Source organism: Triturus cristatus, chromosome 12 (genome assembly GCF_964204655.1).
Source record: "Triturus cristatus chromosome 12, aTriCri1.1, whole genome shotgun sequence".
In the NCBI taxonomy this organism is placed as follows: domain Eukaryota; kingdom Metazoa; phylum Chordata; class Amphibia; order Caudata; family Salamandridae; genus Triturus; species Triturus cristatus.
Window position 1 is genome coordinate 689,428,121 of NC_140595.1, and position 22,457 is coordinate 689,450,577.

At 45.1% G+C, this 22,457-nt stretch overlaps 1 protein-coding gene across 1 annotated transcript in view; it reads left to right on the forward strand.

Moving 5' to 3' along the window:
• LOC146780101 (copine-7-like) overlaps positions 1-22,457 on the forward strand; it is a 657,204-nt gene that overhangs the window by 629,189 nt on the left and 5,558 nt on the right. Inside the window, exons 13-15 of the mRNA XM_085636916.1 lie at positions 1,261-1,312; positions 2,085-2,218; positions 10,674-10,910. Of these exons, the coding sequence (XP_085493042.1) occupies positions 1,261-1,312; positions 2,085-2,218; positions 10,674-10,910 (423 nt within the window). The remainder of the gene's footprint in view (positions 1-1,260; positions 1,313-2,084; positions 2,219-10,673; positions 10,911-22,457) is intronic.

The following is a 22,457-nucleotide window of genomic DNA, read 5'->3' on the forward strand; positions in this document are numbered from 1 at the left end:
CTTCCAGGAGGCATGCACATGCGCGTGGTGGGAATAACACAGGCTGGCATATGAGCATTTATTCTTCATGAAGAACTGCCTATGTTCTGTTTTCTGGACACATCCACGCATGGCTGTGTTTGCTCTGGGGTGACCAGAATAATGTATTTATCTGGTGTTTTAACTCAAAACTGTTGCTCGCAGTTTCACCTTTGCTGATGGGGCTTCGAGCCTGGGGCCGTTGGGAAACTTTTCAACTTGTTAAAGACAAAGATAATATGCGTTTTAGATCAGGGGTGTACAACATAGGTCCAGGACGGCTAGGAGGTCCATGCTACATTTTCAGGATATCCACGTAAAGAACATTTACAAAATGTAAATCTCGAATGGAAAACATGAACAAATATAGTGATTGGCCTGTAAATCTGCGAAGGTTCTGACTCTCCTGGACCTACCTCTTAAAAGTATTTCTTGGATACTTTAAATTAGCACCTGAAAAGTAGTTCTCTTTTAAGTACCTTCGAATTCCGGCAGGGGGCAAACTAGGGGTGGGTGATAAATTCCCCTCCACCGGCGGGGTTCGGTGAGTTTTGTCCACTCCTCATTATGCTTGTAACGCGGAGTTCTGGCAAAACTTCACCAACTGCTGCATGGTGGAGTTTTTTCTTGCACGTGGCTCGCCAACTGCAAGCTGACCAGCGAGAAGTGACATCCCAAGCGTGATTTTTGGGTGCTAGGAGGGCACCAGGTGAGATAGAAAATCTACTCTAGTGGCAGCAAAGAAGCAGTGCCCTCTGGCGTGCCACGTGGTGCCACTTGCACTGATTTCGCAGCACGGAACAAGCCCCCAGCGCTAAATATCCGCACAACTTGCCAATTTCCATCCATTCGCAGAACTCTGCAGAATCTCGCAGAGTTGTCATGTAACTCCGCAGAATTCCGCGTAGTGAAACTCTGCGACTACCACCCACCCCTAGATGTAAACATTCCAAGTACACATCACTTGGAATACTTTCAAAGCATACTGTGCATGTTACCCAAGACGGTGGTCAATTAGTTTAGAATAGGATTCTTTTGCCAATATCTTTGTCAGGGTGGTCTATGCTTGACTTTCTCCCAGAGTGCACCTGGCCCTGCCTCTCAAACAACAGGTCCCCATTGGAGAAAGAGAAACAGATACATCTGCTTCGTCCGTGATAAACCCGGCCACTGCCTGTGTTCCTGTTACCATGTGTCTTCTATGCTCGTTTTATTTTGACACGATGCTCTCTTCCATTGCAGGTTTCTCATGATTTTGCCATCAACTTCAACCCCGATGACGATGAATGTGAAGGTATGTGCTCCGGCACTGCAGCTTTGGTCATACCAGTTATTTGAATGATGCATGGGTGCAGCACAACGCCCACCTGAAGGCGGCAGCACCAAGGGCAAAGTGACCATCAATGACCAACAAACTCCATACGTAAAGTACAACAGTTTTCAGAACGTTTTCAAAGTAAGGCAAAAATACATATAAATCCGATTATCAGACTCTTACTGGAAAAAAAGAATAATTTCCAGAGAAAGGGACTTCAGGTTGGTCTTGGCAGTCTTGGTTGGTCTCAGAATTCTAACAACAGCAACGCAGCGAGAGACCATCTTAGTCTGGCATCTCTGTCCTCCTCCGTTGACAATTTGATAAACAAATTAAAGCACCAACTGATATCTTTGCCCACTGAGTTTCCTGCTTCACAGTGGTTATATGGTGGTAGTCCCTCTCCATCACCCGCCACCAGGTCCATTTTCAACCCTGGGACGCTGGCCAGTGTTCTGGATGGAGAGGCAGGAGCCGATGGCTCTGGGTTGGAAGTTTCCTTTGTGTCACTAAGTAGGGTGTGTGGTTTGTGTTGGAACTGCTCTACTGAGACAAATAGCCAAGTTGTTGAGCAAATCATGAAGAAATGTAGTCTATGAAATGTTTGTGTGCTTTTATGTTTTTAAACCTAGATAAAACCTACTTCTGATTGACCGATCTGTTTTTGTTGGAACAGAAACATCTTCTCTGAATCTAAGGTTTGTGGAGTTCTCCCTGCTCCTCATTTCAGTTTTCTTGGTCTTTCCTTCAGGGATTCAGGGCATTGTGGAATCCTACCAGAACTGCTTGCCGAAAATTCAACTCTACGGGCCAACCAATGTGGCACCGCTCATCTCCAGGGTGGCAAAAGTGGCAGCGGGAGAGGAGAGGACGAAGGAGGCATCGGTACGTCATCCATCCTAAAACCCAGAAAAGATAGATGTGTAGGAGCCCTGGTACAGCAGCAGGTCACTAGGAGTACCTCAATCTTGAAATTCACATTTTAACACACTTCGGCCACCCAGCCCACCTGTGCATCAAACAATTAGAAATATACTCTAATAAGCTAACTTCTGCACCCAACATTACACACTCAAGGGCTAAGGATTTTAGAACACCCCCATGGAGTACCAGCTCTGTTGCACAATACCAAGAAGAAAATAGTGCACTGTAGTAAAGGAGTCCTAATGTATTCGTAATTCATGGATGGATGGACAGATGGATGGGCAGTTGATCGGATAGATGGGGGAGTATGGATGGATGAGTGGGTCGATTGATGGGTGGAAGGAGTAGCGCATGGATGGTTGGCTAGTATGACATAGATGAATGGGTGGATGATGAATACTATGAGAAGGCTGGATGGATCAAAGTAAGAATGAACAATATGATAATAAAAACAACAGATTTCAAATTACGCCTTTTATTGCACATTACACCTTTAGGGTGATTTTGTTATGCTTGGAGTCACTGTTGTACTGTTGCTGAAATCAAGCCAGAATCCAAAATGTACCTAATTGGACCTCTTTCTGCAAGGGAGGGAAAACGCTAAGGGTCTCATTTACAAGCCCATTGTACCGCCGGTGCCGTCACTTTTTTGACGCACCGACAGCGCAATGGGCTTGCCCATATCTACAAGGCCACGTAAAGTCACCCTGTGTGACTTTTTATGGACTTGTAAATATGGACCTCTTTCACCCATTACTCTGCGTGAAAGGGGCATTCCATGGGTAGTGCTGTGGGTGTTCTTATGCAACATCCATGGAACTCGAGGCATTCTCAGATTTACAAAATTTTATTAAACTGGGAATGCGTCAGAGTTCTACCCCTCCCCAGGGGAGGCGTAGGAATGGCGCAACGAGGAGAGATACTTTTATTTCTATTTATTTTTTCCTCTTTCTGTACGTGCTGCATTTTGCAGCTCGCAAAGAAAGAGGAACATTTCATTAATATTTTTGTGCATGAAAGGTATCCTCTCCTGCTCAAAAACAATGACCCCAGCAGCGCAGGTACCCTTTCAAAATGACGAAAGGATACGAAAGGATACCTGTGCTGGCGCATGGCAGCCAATCATGCGCCATTGCAGGGGAAAGCACAGGGGTGCATCGTATTGTTGTTAATACAGCGCATCCTTGTGCTTTGAAAATGACACAGCACGGCGCATCTAAATGGCTTGTGGCGCTGCACTGCACATTTGCTTGTAGATGTGGCCCTCAGCACTTCATATTGCTGATTTTTTTGGCACCAACAATCATTACCTATAGCTGTAATTTCTAAGTACCTTTACTGTAATCTGTATCAATGTAATAAATAAGCATACTTTACAAATGTTCCAAGGAAAAAGGCAAATGTAGTAGCAAACATATTTACAACATTCGCTCCTTCCTCTCTAGCCTCCTGCTACCCCCTTCTCCTGTATTTATAACCCATGATAAATAAATAAATAAATAAATAAATACAAATGCAAGTATTTATCATCTTCTGTTCTTCTAGACACTTTGGGGTCTATTACGATCGCCACCGTAACGGAATGCGGGACCATCCGCAAGGGGTACGGCGGTCCTGCACCTGGAATTAGGATGCCACCGCCTCTGTGGCGGTGGTATTACCTATTCCCAGCATTGTGCCGGGTGGTGCTCACAGCACCGCCCACCACAATACTGGGAATGCACGTTGTGCATTGGCATGCACAAGGTGACAGGCACCGCGCGGTGCCTGCCACTTTGTCCGTGCCAATGCAGGGGGATACCATAGGTACCCCCATGTGCACCCCCCAACTACCTGGGGGCCCATAGGCAAAGACCGCATACCTTTCCATGGCAGCAATACCACCATGGAAAGGCACATCTCTGCCTGCACGCTAATATGGATGGCACCATGTTAGGCCCCTTTTCCTCCCGGTCGACTCGCCGACAGGCGGAAATGTGGCGGACGGTCTTCCCGTCCGCTGCAGACCCCCCCAGCCATCATAATATGGCGGGGGGGGTCATTCATGCGTGAATGGCAGGCGGATCGCCCCCGCCGGCCCGGCGGTTACTACCGCCGGCCCGGCAGGGGCTGTCCGCCAGACATCCTAATTGGCCCCTGTGTCTGTTGTAGGGGGCTCTTACATGTGAATGGGTTGGGTTACATGATCTACAAAGTTCACCCTCTGCTCCTTTCTGCTAGATAAAATCTTCTTCTAACCATAAGACCCAAGAGGCAAAAAGCGGGACGCCTGAGTTTCTCCTCCATAGGATCCTGGAAAGCCTTGGCAGGGAATCAGGAGGCCCATTATCTCAGATTTTGCTTCGTCAATAAATCGCTCCTCTTTGAATAATCCATATGGCTATTAGGACAGTATGTGTGTGCCCTACATGAATGCATTTCATTCATCCACCCATTCATTTATTCATACATCCGTTTATTTCTTCTCTCAACGTGTGGACGTAGCAAATTGGTGGTATCATTGGTTTTCGAAAAAAATGTCCATAAACCACAAAAGTGTGTGTGTGGGGGGGGGGGGGGGGGGACAAAAATCCACATTTTGAGAAACAGGTCAGAAAGTTGAAGATTGACATTGACATTAACAGGGGACCTCGCGCATTATTCATCAGGCGGCTCCATGGTCACCGCATTAGCTAGGTAGGGAAGACGTGGGCAATGATGTTTGTTTATATGATTTTTTTCTCTATTCAGCGTTCTTCCTGCCTTTCAGAGACAGCGGAAGCCCCTGGGTAACGCATCCATTAAAGTGTCTAATTGGGAGAATATTAATTATTGAATTGCACTTTCCACGTCAGCCAAGCCTCCCTTGAGCAAGTTCTCCGACTTATATGAAAGAAGATGTACGAGTTATTTTGCTGACTGCTAGGATTTCACAGCCCTCCAAAATGGGCCGCAAACATGTGTACGCCTGAGAAATTCTGTGAATTATTAAAAAAGCTCCCGGCTTTAAAAGAAATCCCATACTTCAGAAGGATGGGGAAAAATATGATTTTTTCACTGCCCTAAATCCACTATTTGTAATGCTTTGTGCTGCTTTGAGCGTTCATTCGGTTGAAAATTCTCCCAAACTCCCATTAGTAATTAAGACTCCTCTCTTCCCAGTTGGGGTATGTTTGTTTAATTGGCTTTGCTGAAAAAAGCTCTGAACATGACTGCACTATGTCAAACTTTAAGCCAATGTGGAGAGACACCGTAACCTGGGCAAACATCCTGAGTTTTGAGTGGTCAAATACCCTGCGATTGATTCTTTTCAGTAAATAAATTAATATGCACCTCCAGCAGGCAGAATTTCTTCAACGGGACAGGGGGATTTCAGATGTCTCCTGGGGCACTATGTGGATGAAGACTGAGACTGGCTGAAATGACTGAGTTTGACAATTTCTTTCTCTCTCTTGAAAAAAGCGAAATATTTCCTCTCTGAACGTGACTTCAGATCGCTGTCCAAGCCTTAGTAGACGTGCACCAGCATAAAAGCAACTAGGCCTGGGCGGAAATTAAATTACACCAGCATAATTCATGTACTTTCAGGAATTTACGTATTACATGAAATTCACAAAATTACGTCACATTGCATAAATACACCAATGTTTGTGGCAACTTTTTAGAGTGGGTGCATGGGAACAACGTGAAGAATCAGCACATGAGCGTCTACTGTTCGCGGCAATTGTGTGTTTTCTGCATATTTTTTAGGGGGCAGTTCATCCTTGCTTTAAAAGTTGATAAACTGATGGATTTCATGCTAAACTACAAGAGCTAAATGACTGGTTTTCATTTCATATAATTACATGTCATTTTGCACAAATTTCCAGAGATTTCCTGAAATTTACAAAAGCAAATTAAACAAATTTTGCACACCTTTAAGGCAACACAATGGGGGGTGATTACGATGGCGGGTGGACTCGAGTCTGCCCGCCATTTTAGCGTTGATTGGGACCGCCTGCCTGTAAGGCGGTGGTCCCTCACCACAGATTACGCCATGGTGGCGGTCACATCCAGCCCGCTTACCATTGTGGTGGGTGCTGCTGGCTGCAGCACCCCCCACAATGCTAAAGAGCCATGTCGGGCATTTCCCTGCACTACGTGGCAGGAACCACATGGTGCCTGCCACTAAGTGCAGAGAAATGTAGGGGGTATCATGGGTACCCCTCCGCTGTACCACCCTCCAACACAAGGGGGGCCCGCAACAGGCCCCCAAAGCCAATCCCCGCCATCCTTTCCAGGGCGGTTTCACGGCCATGGAAAAACTGGCTTGAGCCAGCATTGTAATTTGGCGGACGGTACCTGCTAGGCACCGCTACCATTTTCAACATGCAGGCCGGTCCGCCAGGCAATCGGAACAATTGCCTGTGGCGGAGCCGTAACGGTTGGTCTTTGCGACCGCCACGGTACCAGAAAGATTCCCCCTGCCATCGTAATATGGCGGGGGGAAATTGCTGTCCGATGGCGGAGGGCCCGCCCCCGCATGGCTGGCTGTGGCGGACCCTCCACCATCATAATCACCCCCTAAGTTCCACAACCTCCCAGACAACTTACTGGCCCTCTTTGACAATTGTGAATTTTGCAGCCGGCCTTAGAAGAGGTGTGGTGCATCAGCCAGGGCAGCTGACTCTGGAACCCAGGGGCTCACGGTTCAATAGCCGGCAGCAGATCAGCCCAGCACCATGTGACTCTGGGCAATAGCTCGCTTAATTTTCCCAACGGTTCCCAGCACCTTGCCGCCCTCGGGTACTTGTTCATGCTTTACAAATACTGGACGTTTACATTTATTAGAAACCTGAAGAAGTGCAAACATATTAGCCTGGCCTCGAAGGAACTGCACAGCTCCCTTTGCATGCCCACATGATCTACGAGCATCATCTACGCCTGACAAACCAACCATGCTGGGGAGATCTCGACTCACTTGTAGCCAGAACACCAACAAAGAAATGGGACAAATGAAAAGCACAAGAAACAGTTCTTCTCCATCTGTGCACCTAAGATCTGGAACAATGTCACCATGAACATCAGAATTGCCTCAACCCACCTCCAATTCAGTAAAGAGCTAAAAATTCCTCTCTTCAAACAATGCTACATCTTAAAGCCCCCCTTACCGCCATATATTGACTACTGTAAACTCCCTCCCATCTGTTCTCTAATTAATCTTCAGCCCTAATCTTGGCCGATGGCCAGGTATGGCACTCCATTGTTCCTGTACAAGTATGCACTCTATACATACTTACATACATACAGAGAATGGGTTATCACTTTGCAATACCACCTGAAAAGCAAAAGTGGATGGCAGATTTCTCGTCCATTAGAATCTAGTAACCCATGACCGGCTTGGGGGGGGGGGGAATCAAAAGTAGCCCTGGTTGAAATGCTCAACCAAGTCCCACTCCCCCCCCCTCTTCTTGATCTCTCTCTCTTTCCATCCATCCATCCATTCTCTCTTCTCCCTCTCTGATCTCTTGTTTTCCTCATTCCTCTTTCTCTCATGATACCCTCCCAGCTAACCTTGGAGAGTTGGGGAAAGTGACAGAGGCAAATGCAGAGGCTGTGAACTTCAAAATCTGCCTCCAAGCATCCCAGCCCACCGAGGAAATGGGCAATGGCATAAAGGGTCAATGTGGCCCCTGTGGACCCCATAACTTTGATTACAGGAACTTAATGACCTATACTTGCAGATGACCCGTGGTCAGCAGAAATCGTGACCAGTTGGGACTGGATGAAAATTGCCATGCTCCTGCTGTTGTCTTTACCTCCTGCTGCTACATCTGCTTGAAGTGGAGTGGAGGCCCTGCCCTGAGCTGAAAGACCAGGCTGGAAAATCACAGTGTTGGCATCATTCATGGTGGCTTACCTTTCATGGTGACAATCTTACTTTGACCGTCTGCCTGGTAAGAACTGACCACAGGGTTGTGAACATCCCAGACAGGTGCGCATCAAGTTTATGTTTTCTGATAGAAAGAGAACCTGGACCAGGTTTGTCCATTGCTGATCCAGGAGCAAAGTGTCCTTCACCATATTCTCAGAAAAACCACTGGCTATGTAAATGATCCCCATTTAGAGCCCTAGCATGGTAACTTATCTTGAGTTCTGAGGCCTGAGTTCTGTTCTCGTGGACCTGTGACGGACACCCCTAACATACAATGAAGGACACAGAAGTCCGTCCCTGTGCCTTGCCCTCACATCTGAGGAAGACCTGTAGGGAGTCACCAGAGAGTGCCCCGGGCCTCAAGTTCTCTATGGAGAACACAGGAGCTTTTACTCATTTTGGGGAAACAACCCCAGTGTGGAGGCCTTTGCGAGCATCCTGTCCTTGTGTAAAACATTATACTTTCAAAGATTCATTAAAAGGATGCAGTCCTTGAGGTGCAATTCATGATGGAGGTCATCTTGTCTGAGTCTCCCATCATGCCTTCTTGCCACAGAGTGTACCAACCACTCAGTATTCCTATTCGTTAGCAGACATGTTGTTAACAAATGCGGTCTATGGTTGCATCCAACCTGTTGCAAGTCAGAGTGTGCTATGTGGCACATTTGGCATTCCCTGGATGTGCTGCTGGGGTTAACGTGGTGCTGTCAATGCTTGATTGTTATTTCATGCAGAGCTCAAGAGCCTCTGTTATTGTCACAGGTGTGGATACGTTTGGATCAATCCTTGCACACCTGTATCAACAGGAAGCAAATGGCGCTCATGTCCACTGTCATGCCAGTGAGGGTAGGGCTTTAAGTGAGCCAGGTCCCTCCAGGTCTCAGACCCAGTAGTAATAACAATGGACATTGAAAAGGGTACCCCTAGGACCCTATACTCATACCCATAACATTACTGGCAAAAACACTGATCGATTTCTGTAGATGTAAAAAACGTTCAAGTAATTCATGTCAGCAATTTAGTTCCTGTTTATATTGTACGTATTACTTAATCTTGCATTCCCTAAGAGTGTCATCTATTTTAAAGATGTTGTGTTTCCTTATTTTTCTTGTGTATATTTCTTTGTGTATTTGTGCATACAGAACAGAGGCTCCTCCATGTGTTTATGAAGGGCTACAATTGAGCGCTCTGAAGTTGAGGCTAAAGCAGTAGGAGTTTCTCACAGTGCCTATCACGGGGTTCAAAAGGTGCTCAGAATACTTGGTCAACCAATCCTTGGCCTCTCTGCGGAGCGCTCAGAGCAATGGTTACATATTCCAGTTGCAATTGTGATTCTGTGCAGATGTATGTGAAGGAGGTACACAGCTGACAAAATATTGACAAGGCAAAATGAAATGAAATTGAAGTGCTTACAGGTGGGTGGGTGCGGTGTGTGTTTGGGGTGGTGAAGTGAAGAAGATGTGAAGAAGTGTATTTCGGCGAGAGCGAAAAGAGGGTCCGGAAGAGGAAAGAGGTGAGCTGTAAAATATGCAGATGGAGGAGATGTGAAGAGAAAAAGGTTGTGCATGTCTAAACGAGAGAACATAACAGGAGTTATTGAGACACTCTGAAGACGACTACCCCTTCCACAGACCCCAGCACTGGTTAATTCAGTCTCACAGTTTCTGAATTTATTGAAACAGGTTCAATATTAGTTATAACAAAATCATTGTTGTTAAAGATTTTTCTTAAACAGCTAACAACCTTTGACAAAGCCAATAGTCCTGGCTGGTTTCAGGTGGATGCAATACAAGAAAGCTGAGAGAGGAGCCAAAGTACTGGTCTGGTGACAAACTATGGGAATCATAGAAATCTAGTTTGCATGTTTAAGCCATGCCCTTAATTACTTAGATCCGTCCCCTTTAAGAGGCCTCTCCTCTTTTTTATTCCTCTTGATTTCCATGGGTTGGGGTGTAGGGAACAACCTTATGCCAGTTAGGATATAGGAACCCCTGCCATGCTATTTACAATGTAGGGGCAGCTGTCATGTCTGTTAGGATGTAAGTGCAACTGTCATACCTGTTAGTATATAGGAACCCCTGCCATGCTATTTACAATGTTGGGGCAGCTGTCATGTCTGGTAGGATGTAGGCACAACTGTCATACCTGTTAGGATATAGGAACCCCTGCCATGCTAGTCAAGCAGTAGGGACGGCTGTCATGCCACTTTATATCCAGGGTCCATGGTCATCTCGGTTGGGATATAGGGACCACAGTCATGCCATTTAGGATGTAGGGGCCACTGTCATGCTGCTAGAATACAGGAACCACTGCCACACTAACGAACCCCTCCCTCCACCCTCTGGAGGCTGTTTTGATCCCTGCTCCTGAGCATTTTACTGGTCCAGCTCCCTCTAGCCATTGTTCTTGGTCTATGTTCTCGAGGATCATTCTTGTCTGACATTTTATTGAAGACACTTTCTAGGTTTCTTTTTCAAAGATTATTCTCTACTCACAACCTCTTGTTCTTGCTCTTCTCCATAGCAATATTTTATTCTGTTGATTCTGACGGATGGCGTGGTCACTGACATGGCCGACACCAGGGAGGCGATCGTCCGTGCATCCTACCTCCCCATGTCCATCATCATCGTCGGGGTGGGGAACGCCGACTTCACCGACATGCAGATCTTGGATGGCGATGATGGTATTCTTCGCTCTCCGAAAGGCGAACCAGCACTGAGGGATATTGTGCAGTTTGTACCTTTCAGAGAATTTAAAAATGTAAGTTCAAAGATACAGAAGAATAGCGAATCGGTACGACAGAGCAGGACACTGAAAGAGCAGCATATTACCCTGCAGTGCATAGTTATTACTGAGTATACCACTCTTACTACAGCAGATGTGCAAATACCATTGTTAAGAACTAGATACTTCACTACAGTGATGAGATACCACTGTACAATGCGCTACCACCATACAATACTGAAGGCCTGATTCACAAAGGTACACTTGCACTTTTGTGTAAGTTTACATTTTTTGGGTATTCCCAAACCACAACTTAATGGTAAGTTTACAGCTGTGGAGATTGCACAGTCGGGCGGAGAACTTTGCACATAGAAAGATAGATCTATCCATCAGAAAATGTGCCACAGTATGCCACATAATTTGCCTTTAGTTTTCTCATAATTTAGTCAACCACGCTGCATAATTTGGTCCTCCTCAGCTGCATAATTCCAGTGCCCCAGCTTATACCCACCTGAGATGCCATACTCTGCCTCCTCCCTGCTGCCAGTAGTTTTGGGGTGGGCTTCAAGAAGAAGTGAATGGCGGTGATGCAGCTGAGCGGTGGCCATTGTTTTTCTCCATTACCATTTTGGTGAGAGCGGGGGGTAAACAAATCCCTGCACCAAGATGCCTGATCCCTGTTGGGCGGAACTTACATCCACAAGGAAGGGAGAAGCTAAACTATGCCAACAGTTTGAAAAGTTGAGTAATCTATGAAATTATCCAAATTTGCTGGGCCATTTGGGTTTAATTACTACTTTGTGCACACCTACTTATAAAGACATTTTACACTGGTATGTGCTGCCAAAAAACGTGAAGCTGATTTAGAAAAATCTAAATTTTTAAGAAGGAAAACTGTAGACATGGCTGAAGATATACTAAACAACAATATTTCACAATGAAGCATAATTTTGTTTTGCGAGGAAATAAATAGCCCTTGTTATTTTAATACTCTCAAATTAAATTAGTTTATTTAGAACAATTATAAGGATGCACTATGCAGTGTACAACCCTTCATGTTGACAATTCTTGTGACAAGTGGTGCACACCTTTCATTATGTGATGCCCTCTATGTTATAAATCCAGTCACATGCCTATATTAATTTTGACGTTCTCACTAGGATGGATTTCAAGATTTCATACACCAGACCTTAAAATAGAGGCTTAATGTATGACATTCTTTTAACTTCTTAAAATTCTATTGAAAAAGATTTTTTTCTCCTGTTATTTTTTTAAAGTCAGCATTTAAATGCTGGTTCCAATATTCTAGCACAACACTACCTTCAACCATGTATTACATGTACTTAAACATCCATGAGTTTTGTCGCCTTTTGATGACAAAAGCTCTCAATCCATAAGGACCATTAGTACTTCTGGAACATGAGCATCATCCGGAGGATATTCTCACCTCTTCACAATCCTGCACTACACACTCAGCATTCTTTATAACTTTTGATCCGTTAAAGCTAGAACGTTTTTTTAGTGAATCTACATTCTGCATGAGTTGATAGGACCCATGTGAAAAATACCTAATATTGTGGAATTTGCCACAGCTGCAGAATAAAAACATGACAGTGATGCTGATTATAGTCAGGCCCACTGGAATTATGTGATTGTTGTGGCTGCAGCGACTCCACATAATTATAGAGTTGCCACATTTGCCACATAATCCTTCAGATTTTAACAGTAAAATGTGTTTCTAGCTCAAACGGTTCAAAGGGTAACCAGGGATGCAACATGTGTTGCTGTAAAGTGAAAGGCACTTCACAAACGTTAACCCATCTTCTTTTTCTTGCTTATTGCAGTATTTGGATGTTACACCGGTAATAATGAGAGGTAATTTAGAGTGTTAATGTGTGCAAAAACAAAAAATGGCAAAATAATGGAGTAATACTATCACAAAATGTGCTGCAATTATGCTGCATAATTTGCCTTTTCTTTCTGCAAATAATGTATTCAATCATGCCACACAATTTGGTCCTCCCTGCCGCATAATTTCAGTGAACCTGGTTAGTGTCTCAGTAGCACTTGATAATATAGATAAAATATTGCACCAGAATGTAAAGATGCTGTTGCATAATGCATGCAGACTACAGAAGACTGTGTTAGGGTAACTTGACAATTGCTATTCTGAGGCTGCAATGTTTTGTGTATATTTAGAGCTTTATCACACTTACCACATAATGCACCACTTGCTGCATAATTTGAAAAATGGCAACTTTATATTGTTTTTAGCTTAAATGGACCAAAACCACAGATGAGGATCCGTAGTTGTAGAAGGTTAATTAGGCTCCTTTCAGTTGCTGGTAGCTGTATCCAGGTGCTCCACTGATACTAATGGTATGTGTTTAAACAACAATATAGTGGCATAATACTGCCACAAGATGTTCTGCATTATGCTGCTTAATTTGCTTTTTCTTTCTGCAAAATTTAGTCAGATCAACTACATAGTGTAGTTCTCTTTTGCTGCATAATTCTACTGGCTGTTTTTATATGGTACAAATATCCCTATAAAATACATCAATACTAATGGGTACTGCCCTCTACAATACAGATACCACTATCTGACACTGTTAGAAAAGGTTCTACTGTAGAATCCACAGAAATGAAAGAGTACTGCGCTTTACTGTAAATATATCACTGTATGATGTCACAGAATCCTACCTTATTGTTTACAGATAAAACTAAGTAATGCTCAAATGACACAAGATAGAGCCTGCAGCACTACACAAGCTGCTATAAAATGCACAGAGCCTGCATTATAGTCAAGACCAGTGGCAAGGGCACGTGGCAAACACTGCAGCTGCTTTTGTTACAGGGGGCCGATATTGCAGCCGTCTCTGGTAACAAAAACGGCCCAGGGGTCCAAAACCAGCCACCACCCTGGTGGCCCACCGGGGAAACGCCCAGTGCCCGCTACGGCCATTTCGGCCCTGGCCGGTAGAATTATGAGATTCTGGAGCCACTACATTTTCAGTGTGATTATTGATTTGAGACACTAGCCACACAGTTCAACATCTGCAGCATAATTAGCAAATTTCAGCATTTTACTCTGTGGGTTTGAACTTTAGCAAATAATAACCACTGCACACCTGGTGCAACAGAGTGGCAAGCACTTTGGAAAAGGTAGCTGGTTCTCTTTCAGCTGTTGATTGCTGTATTCAGATACTGAAGAGGAGAACCCATGGCCCAGACACCATCAATGCGCCAATTGGTGGTCTGGAAAAGGACTTCAGTCTGCAGCATGAAAAAAATAATTTCATATTTAGATGTAATTGAAACAAGACGAAGATAACAACTCATTCTTTGCTATTTTTTTCGTGCACATTCGAAACCACATAGTTATTTCTACAGGGCACCAAACCTAAACATTTAACTTTTCTAATATGTTGAAACATAAACTATATACGGGAAACATCGTTAACATCGCAGTCAGTACACCGCGATGCTGTTACATCTCGGTCGTTACAACGAACGCGATGTAACCACGCGATGCCATTACAACGCAAGTCTTTACATCGACTTGCGCTAGATGGCGTGCTAACATTACAAATAGTGTAGTTTACTATCCCAACACCTTCCCTACTGTTAAGTGGACTGGAGTTGGAATAGTAAATTACGCTTTTTTAATGTTAGCACGCCATCTAGCGCAAGTCGATGTAAAGACTTGCGTTGTAATGGCATAGCGTAGTAACATCACAGTCGTTGTAACGATTGCGATGTAACTGCACGCGTTGTAATTTGTATTTGTTCGTATTTGTAGTTGAATTTGTAGGGCGCACAGCTACCCACAAGGGGTCTCCCGGCACCGAAAGAGTTAGTGATTGCCCATCGCAGTTGTTAATGAGAGAAAAGCCAGGTTTTGAGGTCTTTGCGGAATTTCAGTAGAGATGGTTCAAGTTTCAGCGTAGCCGGGAGAGAGTTCCACAGTCTAGGGGCAACGCAAGAAAAAGAGCAACCGCCCATTCTCGTCAGTTTGAAGCGGGGAATCAAAAAGTTGCCCTGAGCTGATGAACTGAGGGGGCGAGATGGAAAGTATGGTTGAACCAGGGCCTTAAGATAACCTGGAGCCGACCCTTGCTTGATTTTATGCAGAAAACAAAGGGCCTTGAATTTAACACGGTTTGTAATGCGGAGCCAATGAAGGTCTCTAAGAAAAGGAGAAATTGAAGATCTCCACGGGACCTTACAGAGGAGGCGCGCGGCTGAATTCTGTACAAGCTGAAGTCTCCTCTGAAGCACCTGTGTAGCACCTAGGTAGAGCACATTGCCGTAGTCCAGGCGAGAGGTGACTAAAGCCTGGACCACCTGGCGTCTTGTCCATACCGGGAGCATCCACAAAATTTTGCGGAGCCACCCCAGGATGGAAAAACAAGTGGCTGCTACCTTAGCCACTTGATGTCGCATGGAGAGCGATTCATCCATGACAAAGCCAAGATTGCGAACCTGGGTCACTGGAAGGGGTAGTGGGCCCATTTCTGCCGGCCAATGTGCAGGGCCCCAGAGGTGCTTTTGCTTGCCCAGAATGAGCACCTCTGTCTTATCTCCGTTCAGTTTCAGGAGGTTCGCCTGCATCCACTCTGCCACTCGGCTAAGTCCAAGTTTAAGAGCGGATGGAGTATTAGCTGCGGCCGATGAAAGGGAGAAGAGAATCTGAGTGTCATCGGCGTATGAGTAGAAGGAAAGACCGGAGTCTTCCATGATGGTAGCTAGGGGTCTCACGTAGATATTAAAGAGCATTGGGCTCAGTGAAGACCCCTGCGGAACACCATACGCCGATGGGCGAACAGAAGAAGAAGAACCGGAAGAGACAACCTGAAAGGTGCGATGATCTAGAAAAGAGGCCAGCCAAGCAAGAGCAGGGCCGGTCACTCCAGCCGTTCTCAAGGCTCTCAGAAGAATAGAGTGTGAGACCGTATCGAATGCGGCGCTTAAATCTAAAAGAATAAGCGCCGCTGTCTCGCCATGATCGAGACGGGTGCGTAGGTTCTCAGTGACCCCCAAAAGGGTTGTTTCAGTAGAGAAATGGGAGCGGAAACCCGATTGGGACGGATGTGGAAAACCTATGGTCTCCACATGAGATGTAAGATGTAAGTTGATATGTCTCTCCAGGATTTTTGAGAACATAGGCAATAGAGAGATGGGCCGAAAGTTGGCAAGCGTCTTGGGGTCTGCACCGGGTTTTTTCAAGAGTGGCACTACCAGAGCTCTTTTCCATTCATCCGGGACTGTAGATTCTCACGATGAGGAATTGAGGAGCTCTTGGATGATTAGTAGAGTATCAGGGGAAAGTTGTCGAAGGATGTTCATGGGAATTGGGTCTAGAGGGGAGCCTGAGTTGACCTTAGTTAAACAGGCAAGCAGCGAGTTGGGATCTAGCAGGGGCCATTCAGAGATCAGTGTCTCCTGGGATTGCGGGCTCAGTAGGGCCCAAGTAGAGGGGTCAGGAGGGGGTAAAGGGGAGGCTCGGGACAGGGCATTATGAATAGTTTCGACTTTGGAAATGAAAAAGTCAGCAATTTCATTGCATTTCACTTCCCCTAGCACAGGTGGAATGGGAACAGTCTTAGAGCCAGCTAACTTCTTAACCATGGAGAAGAGGGCTTTCGGCCGATTGATGGCCTTTTCGATAGACTGTGAGACAAACAGAGCTTTTGCCTTTTGGCAAGCTTGATGGTAATGCCTGAGTGCTGCACGATAGATTAATTTATCATTTGGGGCATAGGTTTTTCGCCAAGACCTCTCCAAGTGTTTGCATTTGGATTTAGATACTTTCAGATCATCCGTGAACCAAGGGGCGGGGGCGAGATGCGGAGTTGGTGGCCTGAGACGCGCTGGCAAATGGTGATTGATGTTAGAAGTTAGCCAGTGGGATACTTCTTGAGCCAAAGCGGTGCACACCAGATTGATGTCGGGGCAACTGGCCACAAGAGAGGTGTTAAAGGCCGAGATATTCAGCTTAGACCAGGCTCTGTGGATATTCCTAGTGCCAGGAAGAGACATACACTTTGTGAGATCAGCAGGCAGAGTGAAATGAATAGCATAATGATCGGACCAATCAAGGGGGAGGGCAGGGGAAGTACAATCAAGCAGAATGTTGGAGATGACAGGGTCAAGTAAGTGACCTGCCTGATGGGTAGGGACTTGGTTGAGAAGTATTAAGTTAATGGCCTCGCAATCTGATAGAAATGTTCTACTTAGTCCGTTCTGCGGGTCCTCTAAATGGAGATTTAAGTCTCCTAGGATGGTGAAATTAGCTGCCTTCATAGCATGGGGGGCTACGCAGTCAGCAAATGAGGTTAGCCACTGTGTAGGTTTGTCAGGGGGGAGGTAGATTAATAGGCCTGATAGCGTCAGTCGAGGGAAAATGCTATATTGAAAAGTGCGGCTTCACAGTTTGGGAGGGGAACCGCATCCAAAGAGCAGGAGTGGATGTCTTTAAAAATGATCGCTATCCCCCCCACCTTTCCCGGTGGCTCTGTCTTGCCTGACTATTACATAACCAGGTGGCAAGGCGCAAGCTACGTCAGGGCCGGAGCTAGCATGAAGCCAGGTTTCCGTTAGGAACAGGGCATCTGGCTGGGTGGAAGACAACAGATCGAAGATGTGGTCTCTATTTTTAGGCAAAGATCGACAGTTAATACTCCAGAACTTGTAGGGAGGGATTAATGGCACTAACGGTGCAGTGTAACCGGAAAAAGCAAAGTTGCAGAGCGGGTATTTTGACGATGTTTTGAGCGAACAGTCAAGAGGTGTGCAAGAAGGAGGAGTATTGTTAAGGCTATGAAGCTCCTCAGAGGAGTAGGCGACTAAGCTGCCAAATGGTAGCCCAAAATGGTAGCCCAAAATGGGCAGAGTGTCGGACCGCCGGGCGCCTCAGGGCGCGGACAGGTGCAGACGGGCTTGCCTTTGGCGCGCCGCCGGCGCGCCCGCTGCGCTCGCCCTCTGTGCGGTCGAGAAGTAGCGTTTGTTATATAGGAGTAGGAGAGGGAGGGACTCATCCCAGCACAGGTGCGTTGAGACACTCAACCCCCAGCGGCGGCAAGCCCTGCCTCCAACGCATCAGATTCGAGTCGTCTGCGCGAGGAGCGGGCAATGGATGCGGCGGTGCAGGGTGAGTGCAAAGCTTGTGATTAAAAACACAGAATGCTAGTAAATAAAGCACACAAAATAAAGCATACAAGTTTAAAAACTTCTTGACAATCTGACCTCCGGCTTCCGCCTCAGAGGAGTCGCAATCACTGAATCTAAGGCGAGCAGGTGGGTGGGAGAATAAGTAAGCACATGGGCGGGACTCGTCCCAGCACAGGTGCGTTGAGACACTCAACCCCCAGCGGCGGCAAGCCCTGCCTCCAACGCGTCAGATTCGAGTCGTCTGCGCGAGGAGCGGGCAATGGATGCGGCGGTGCAGGGTGAGTGCAAAGCTTGTGATTAAAAACACAGAATGATAGTAAATAAAGCACACAAAATAAAGCATACAAGTTTAAAAACTTCTTGACAATCTGACCTCCGGCTTCCGCCTCAGAGGAGTCGCAATCACTGAATCTCGCGTTGTTACGTCATACATCCACTATATACTAACTACAATTAGATTTGATATAAGTATTGAACAATAAAGAACTGCAGGCTGTTTCTTGATGGGAAAGTGCTCCCAGAGTCTCATGGTGGGACGTAAAATACATCTGAAACTGAAGACGAGTTTTACATTTTTGGGGGGGATTTGCAGAATACAATATGCACAACCTTACAAGATGTGAAAATGGAGGGTTGTTTTACAACTCTGTATGCTTTATAGAAATTATTGTACTCTGATAATTAGGGCCTCATTACAGTGGCCATCGCACAAGCGTCTGGCCGCCATCGTAGCAGGATGGAGACTGGCTGACAAGTAGACTGCAGCTCCACCCACCATATTATGATGTGACCGCTGTGTAGGTGGTCAGAAACATGCCTTTTACTATTGTGTCTTGTGCTGCACTCCGGAAATGGGCCGCAGCACAAGCCGCAGTAGTTACAGGCATGTATTTAAACATCCATGCACACGGTGCATGGATGTTTGGGGGGGCACCACATGTGCCACCCTGGCCACACAGTGGAGGCCAACGTGGCATGGGGGCCCTGCTCTGGGCCCCCAAAGTCCCTTTTCGATAGGCTTTCCATGGTGGTAGGACCGCCATGAAAAGGCTGTGGGAAATGGCACCATAATCCCTATGTCGGTACCAGCGCCGGCTCTCCCTTCATTGTAGGGATTACTGTCTGACGGCCATCCCGACTGGCTCCTTGAGCCTGTCAGAGGTGGCGGTCTTCCCCCCTGTCTGATGTGCTCTCACTGCCGGTATCTTAATCTGGTCATCAGGCCATTTCTCTGGATGTGGCGCCGACCGTCCCCGATGACCTGTTGTTGGCGGTCCACCTGACATCCTAATGAGGCCCTAAGTGAGGACAGTGTAAAGCAAAAGCATTATGTGGTAGTAATATTTGCAATGGGATTTGAAAATATTCTATAGTACTTGGAGGTCTTCTATATTAATGTGAGTTGAAAACAACAACATAATGCCAAAGAATGTGCCACATAAATTGACTTCCCTTGCTGCACGAACTGTGGCTCATATTTGTATCCTTGGATGCCAGAGAATTCCAGTAGTTCTAATTATAGTGTACAGATACCACTGTCAAATCCGCAGTGACTGCAGAATATTACACCAGAATGTACCGATATTAGGTTATAATATATGAAAATAAACAAGTCTGCTAAAATGTGTAGTTAATCATTTGCAACAGACATATGATAAAGAATAGTAGATAACGCTTTACATATGTCAGTATAACATGCTTTGTTAATAGATACCACTCTACCTAATCACATAAAACTGCCTGCTCTACCATAACACCTTGTGATTGGATAATAAAGGTTTAAGTACACAGAAAAAAGTGTAGTAGTACACTGATGCTTGTTTTACTACATCTTGATATACATAAACCATAGCTTAATACATTGGTGCCTCAAAACCTATTTTCTGGTCAATATAATTTGATAAACCACAATAAACCAGTATCAAAGGCTTCCATTGGTCCACTATGCTAAGCAATGATCCAAAAACAAAGGTGGGCTGTAAATGATGCGTGCCCTCACAGCAGCAGTAGGTGTGGCAGACACTGGGAGGCACATTTCCTATCCTAACTGCAGTCCTAGAATATTTGAGGAAAATGCAGCTTTCTCCAAAATAGTATGTATTAGTCTAATTACTATTTTAATTGCATTCTTAGAATATTGTGGGTAAAGTGAAAAATTCCCCAAGAATGTTAATAAGTGGTAATCTTACAATGACCAAAGTGCTTCCTTGAAGGCACCGTTCAATGCAGAGCTCTAGCAAAACCCACCGTTAGACTGACTTTTCGGGTATTCTGGCACTTGCAGATGGATGTGTGAGCTTTAAAAGGGCCAGTGTGCGGGCAGGGTTTTTTGGGGGCACAGGCACCAAAAATGTACATTGCAAATACCTAATTGCGGATTCCTGCGAATCACAATTAGGTAATCGCAATTTGCAATGCATGAAACTCAAAGAGTTTCAGATTGCGATTCCTAGGGGGTTGCAAATCACGCTACCTCATTAATATTAAGGAGGTAGATCGCAATTTGCACCCCCAAGGAATCGCAAAAATCACGGGGATGGTGGCCTGCAGAGGTCAGCAGACCACCATGTCTGTGATTGCTTTTAAATAAAGCAATCTTTTTTTTGTAACGCAGCCCGTTTTCCTTCAAAGAAAACGAGATGCTTTACAAAAAGCAAAATGAAAAGTTTCTTTTAATTTTTTAAGCCCAGTCAGATGTCCGTGGGACCACTGCCTGTTCTTAAAAATGCTTTTGCAACCATTCATAAAGGGGAAGGGGTCCCTTTGGTATCTTTTCCCATTTGCGAATGGGTTAACACCTACTTGAAGTAGGTGGTAAAATGTGAATGTTTTGCGACTGCATTTCTGTTACAGAACCTTCATACATACTGATGCGATTCGGTATTAGGAAGGGACGCCCTAAACACACCTCTTCCTAAGAGCAAATCGCGAACCCATTTTGCGATTCAGTAACAGGTTACCTAATCACAAATTGGGGTTAGCTGCATCTGAAAAGCACTTTTTGAGTTCTCAAACGGCCTGTTTAAGACGGCAAAAATGCTTGATGCATGTGCCTCTTGGTTCCGTCACAGGCCACAGTGCCAAAAAAACAGGTCCTTTCCAGCTGGCCCACCTGCCAGTGGCAGACTGACCGAAAGGCCAGTCCAACCATGAGAACGTCTTCAATTCTCCCTTTTGTGAAATCCTTTACTATTGTTTAAACCACACTCTGAAACTTCCTTGGTTACTAAATCGGAATTTTCATGCTCGCCTTGGCGGGGACACCAGTTTCTTCTGCCAACAAAACTCTCCCCACGGCTTTTAACAGTGTATTTTCTAAAACTAATTCGCCCTGACATGCAGCATTTCTCCAATATCACGCCTGCTTAAAAACACAGCGATTTAACTCGACAGTCCGCGTCGCTAACATCTCAATGCGCTCTGAAACAGATATCTGAAAATAGACCACCGTGACGTCCGTGTCAGCTGCGCTGGATTAACTTTTTGCCTACTTCTTGTCTCCAGCTGCAAATCCTCCCTATTTTACGGTGATAGTTTTCATTCTTTGGGTATTTTTTAAGAGAAAAAACTGAACAGCAAATAAAACACACGCACTTTACAAATTGCAATGCAATTTACCAAGGCCGCTTGGGAGCATATGTATTATTTAGGAACTGTTTACATTTTTGTAAATGACTAGAAAGCAGAATATTCTAACACTGAGTCACCTCCCAGAAGCCCACAACTCTCGCTTGTTCTAGGCTATTAACCTTATTTAATCTCTCCCTACCTGGAAAGAATGATGAAATAAATTATATTTTCCTTGTGCTACAAAAAGGGCCACAGGTCACCCGACAAACATTCCAGTTATCTGGTCTTAATTAACGCATCATATGAAAGAAGATAAGAACTTATATTTTGTCTGCCTGACCTTAAAGGACCATAGGTCAGCAAGACACTGTTATATACACCAGTAGTCGTTATCATAACCTTAAATTAACGTAGTTCTCTGAAAAAAGCATTGTAGTTTGTGTGCATATTATAAAGAGTTACTTTGCAACACCCTGACATAAGACAATTCTAACTAACCTGTTGAAGGATATATAGAGCCACTGGCAGAATTTGCCTAATAAATACAAATTTGCCCCGCTTGCCCCATAATCAACCATTTGCTTGGAAATTTGCAGATTTATCATAAACAAATGACATTGCAAACCAAAACCATAGTTGTCACAAGGACTCCTATTATTTAAGTGTTACTATGGAAAAAAAGCCATCGCCAACTAGTAGTGACATACTTTGTCATAGGGAGTTGTTTACATTCAGGGCAAGTTATTGCATTAATGAGCTCCAACTTGATTGGAAACTACTATGTAATTCGCATAAACTAGTCGGTCGGTCACCCATATCATTTTATTAGGGGTCACAGAT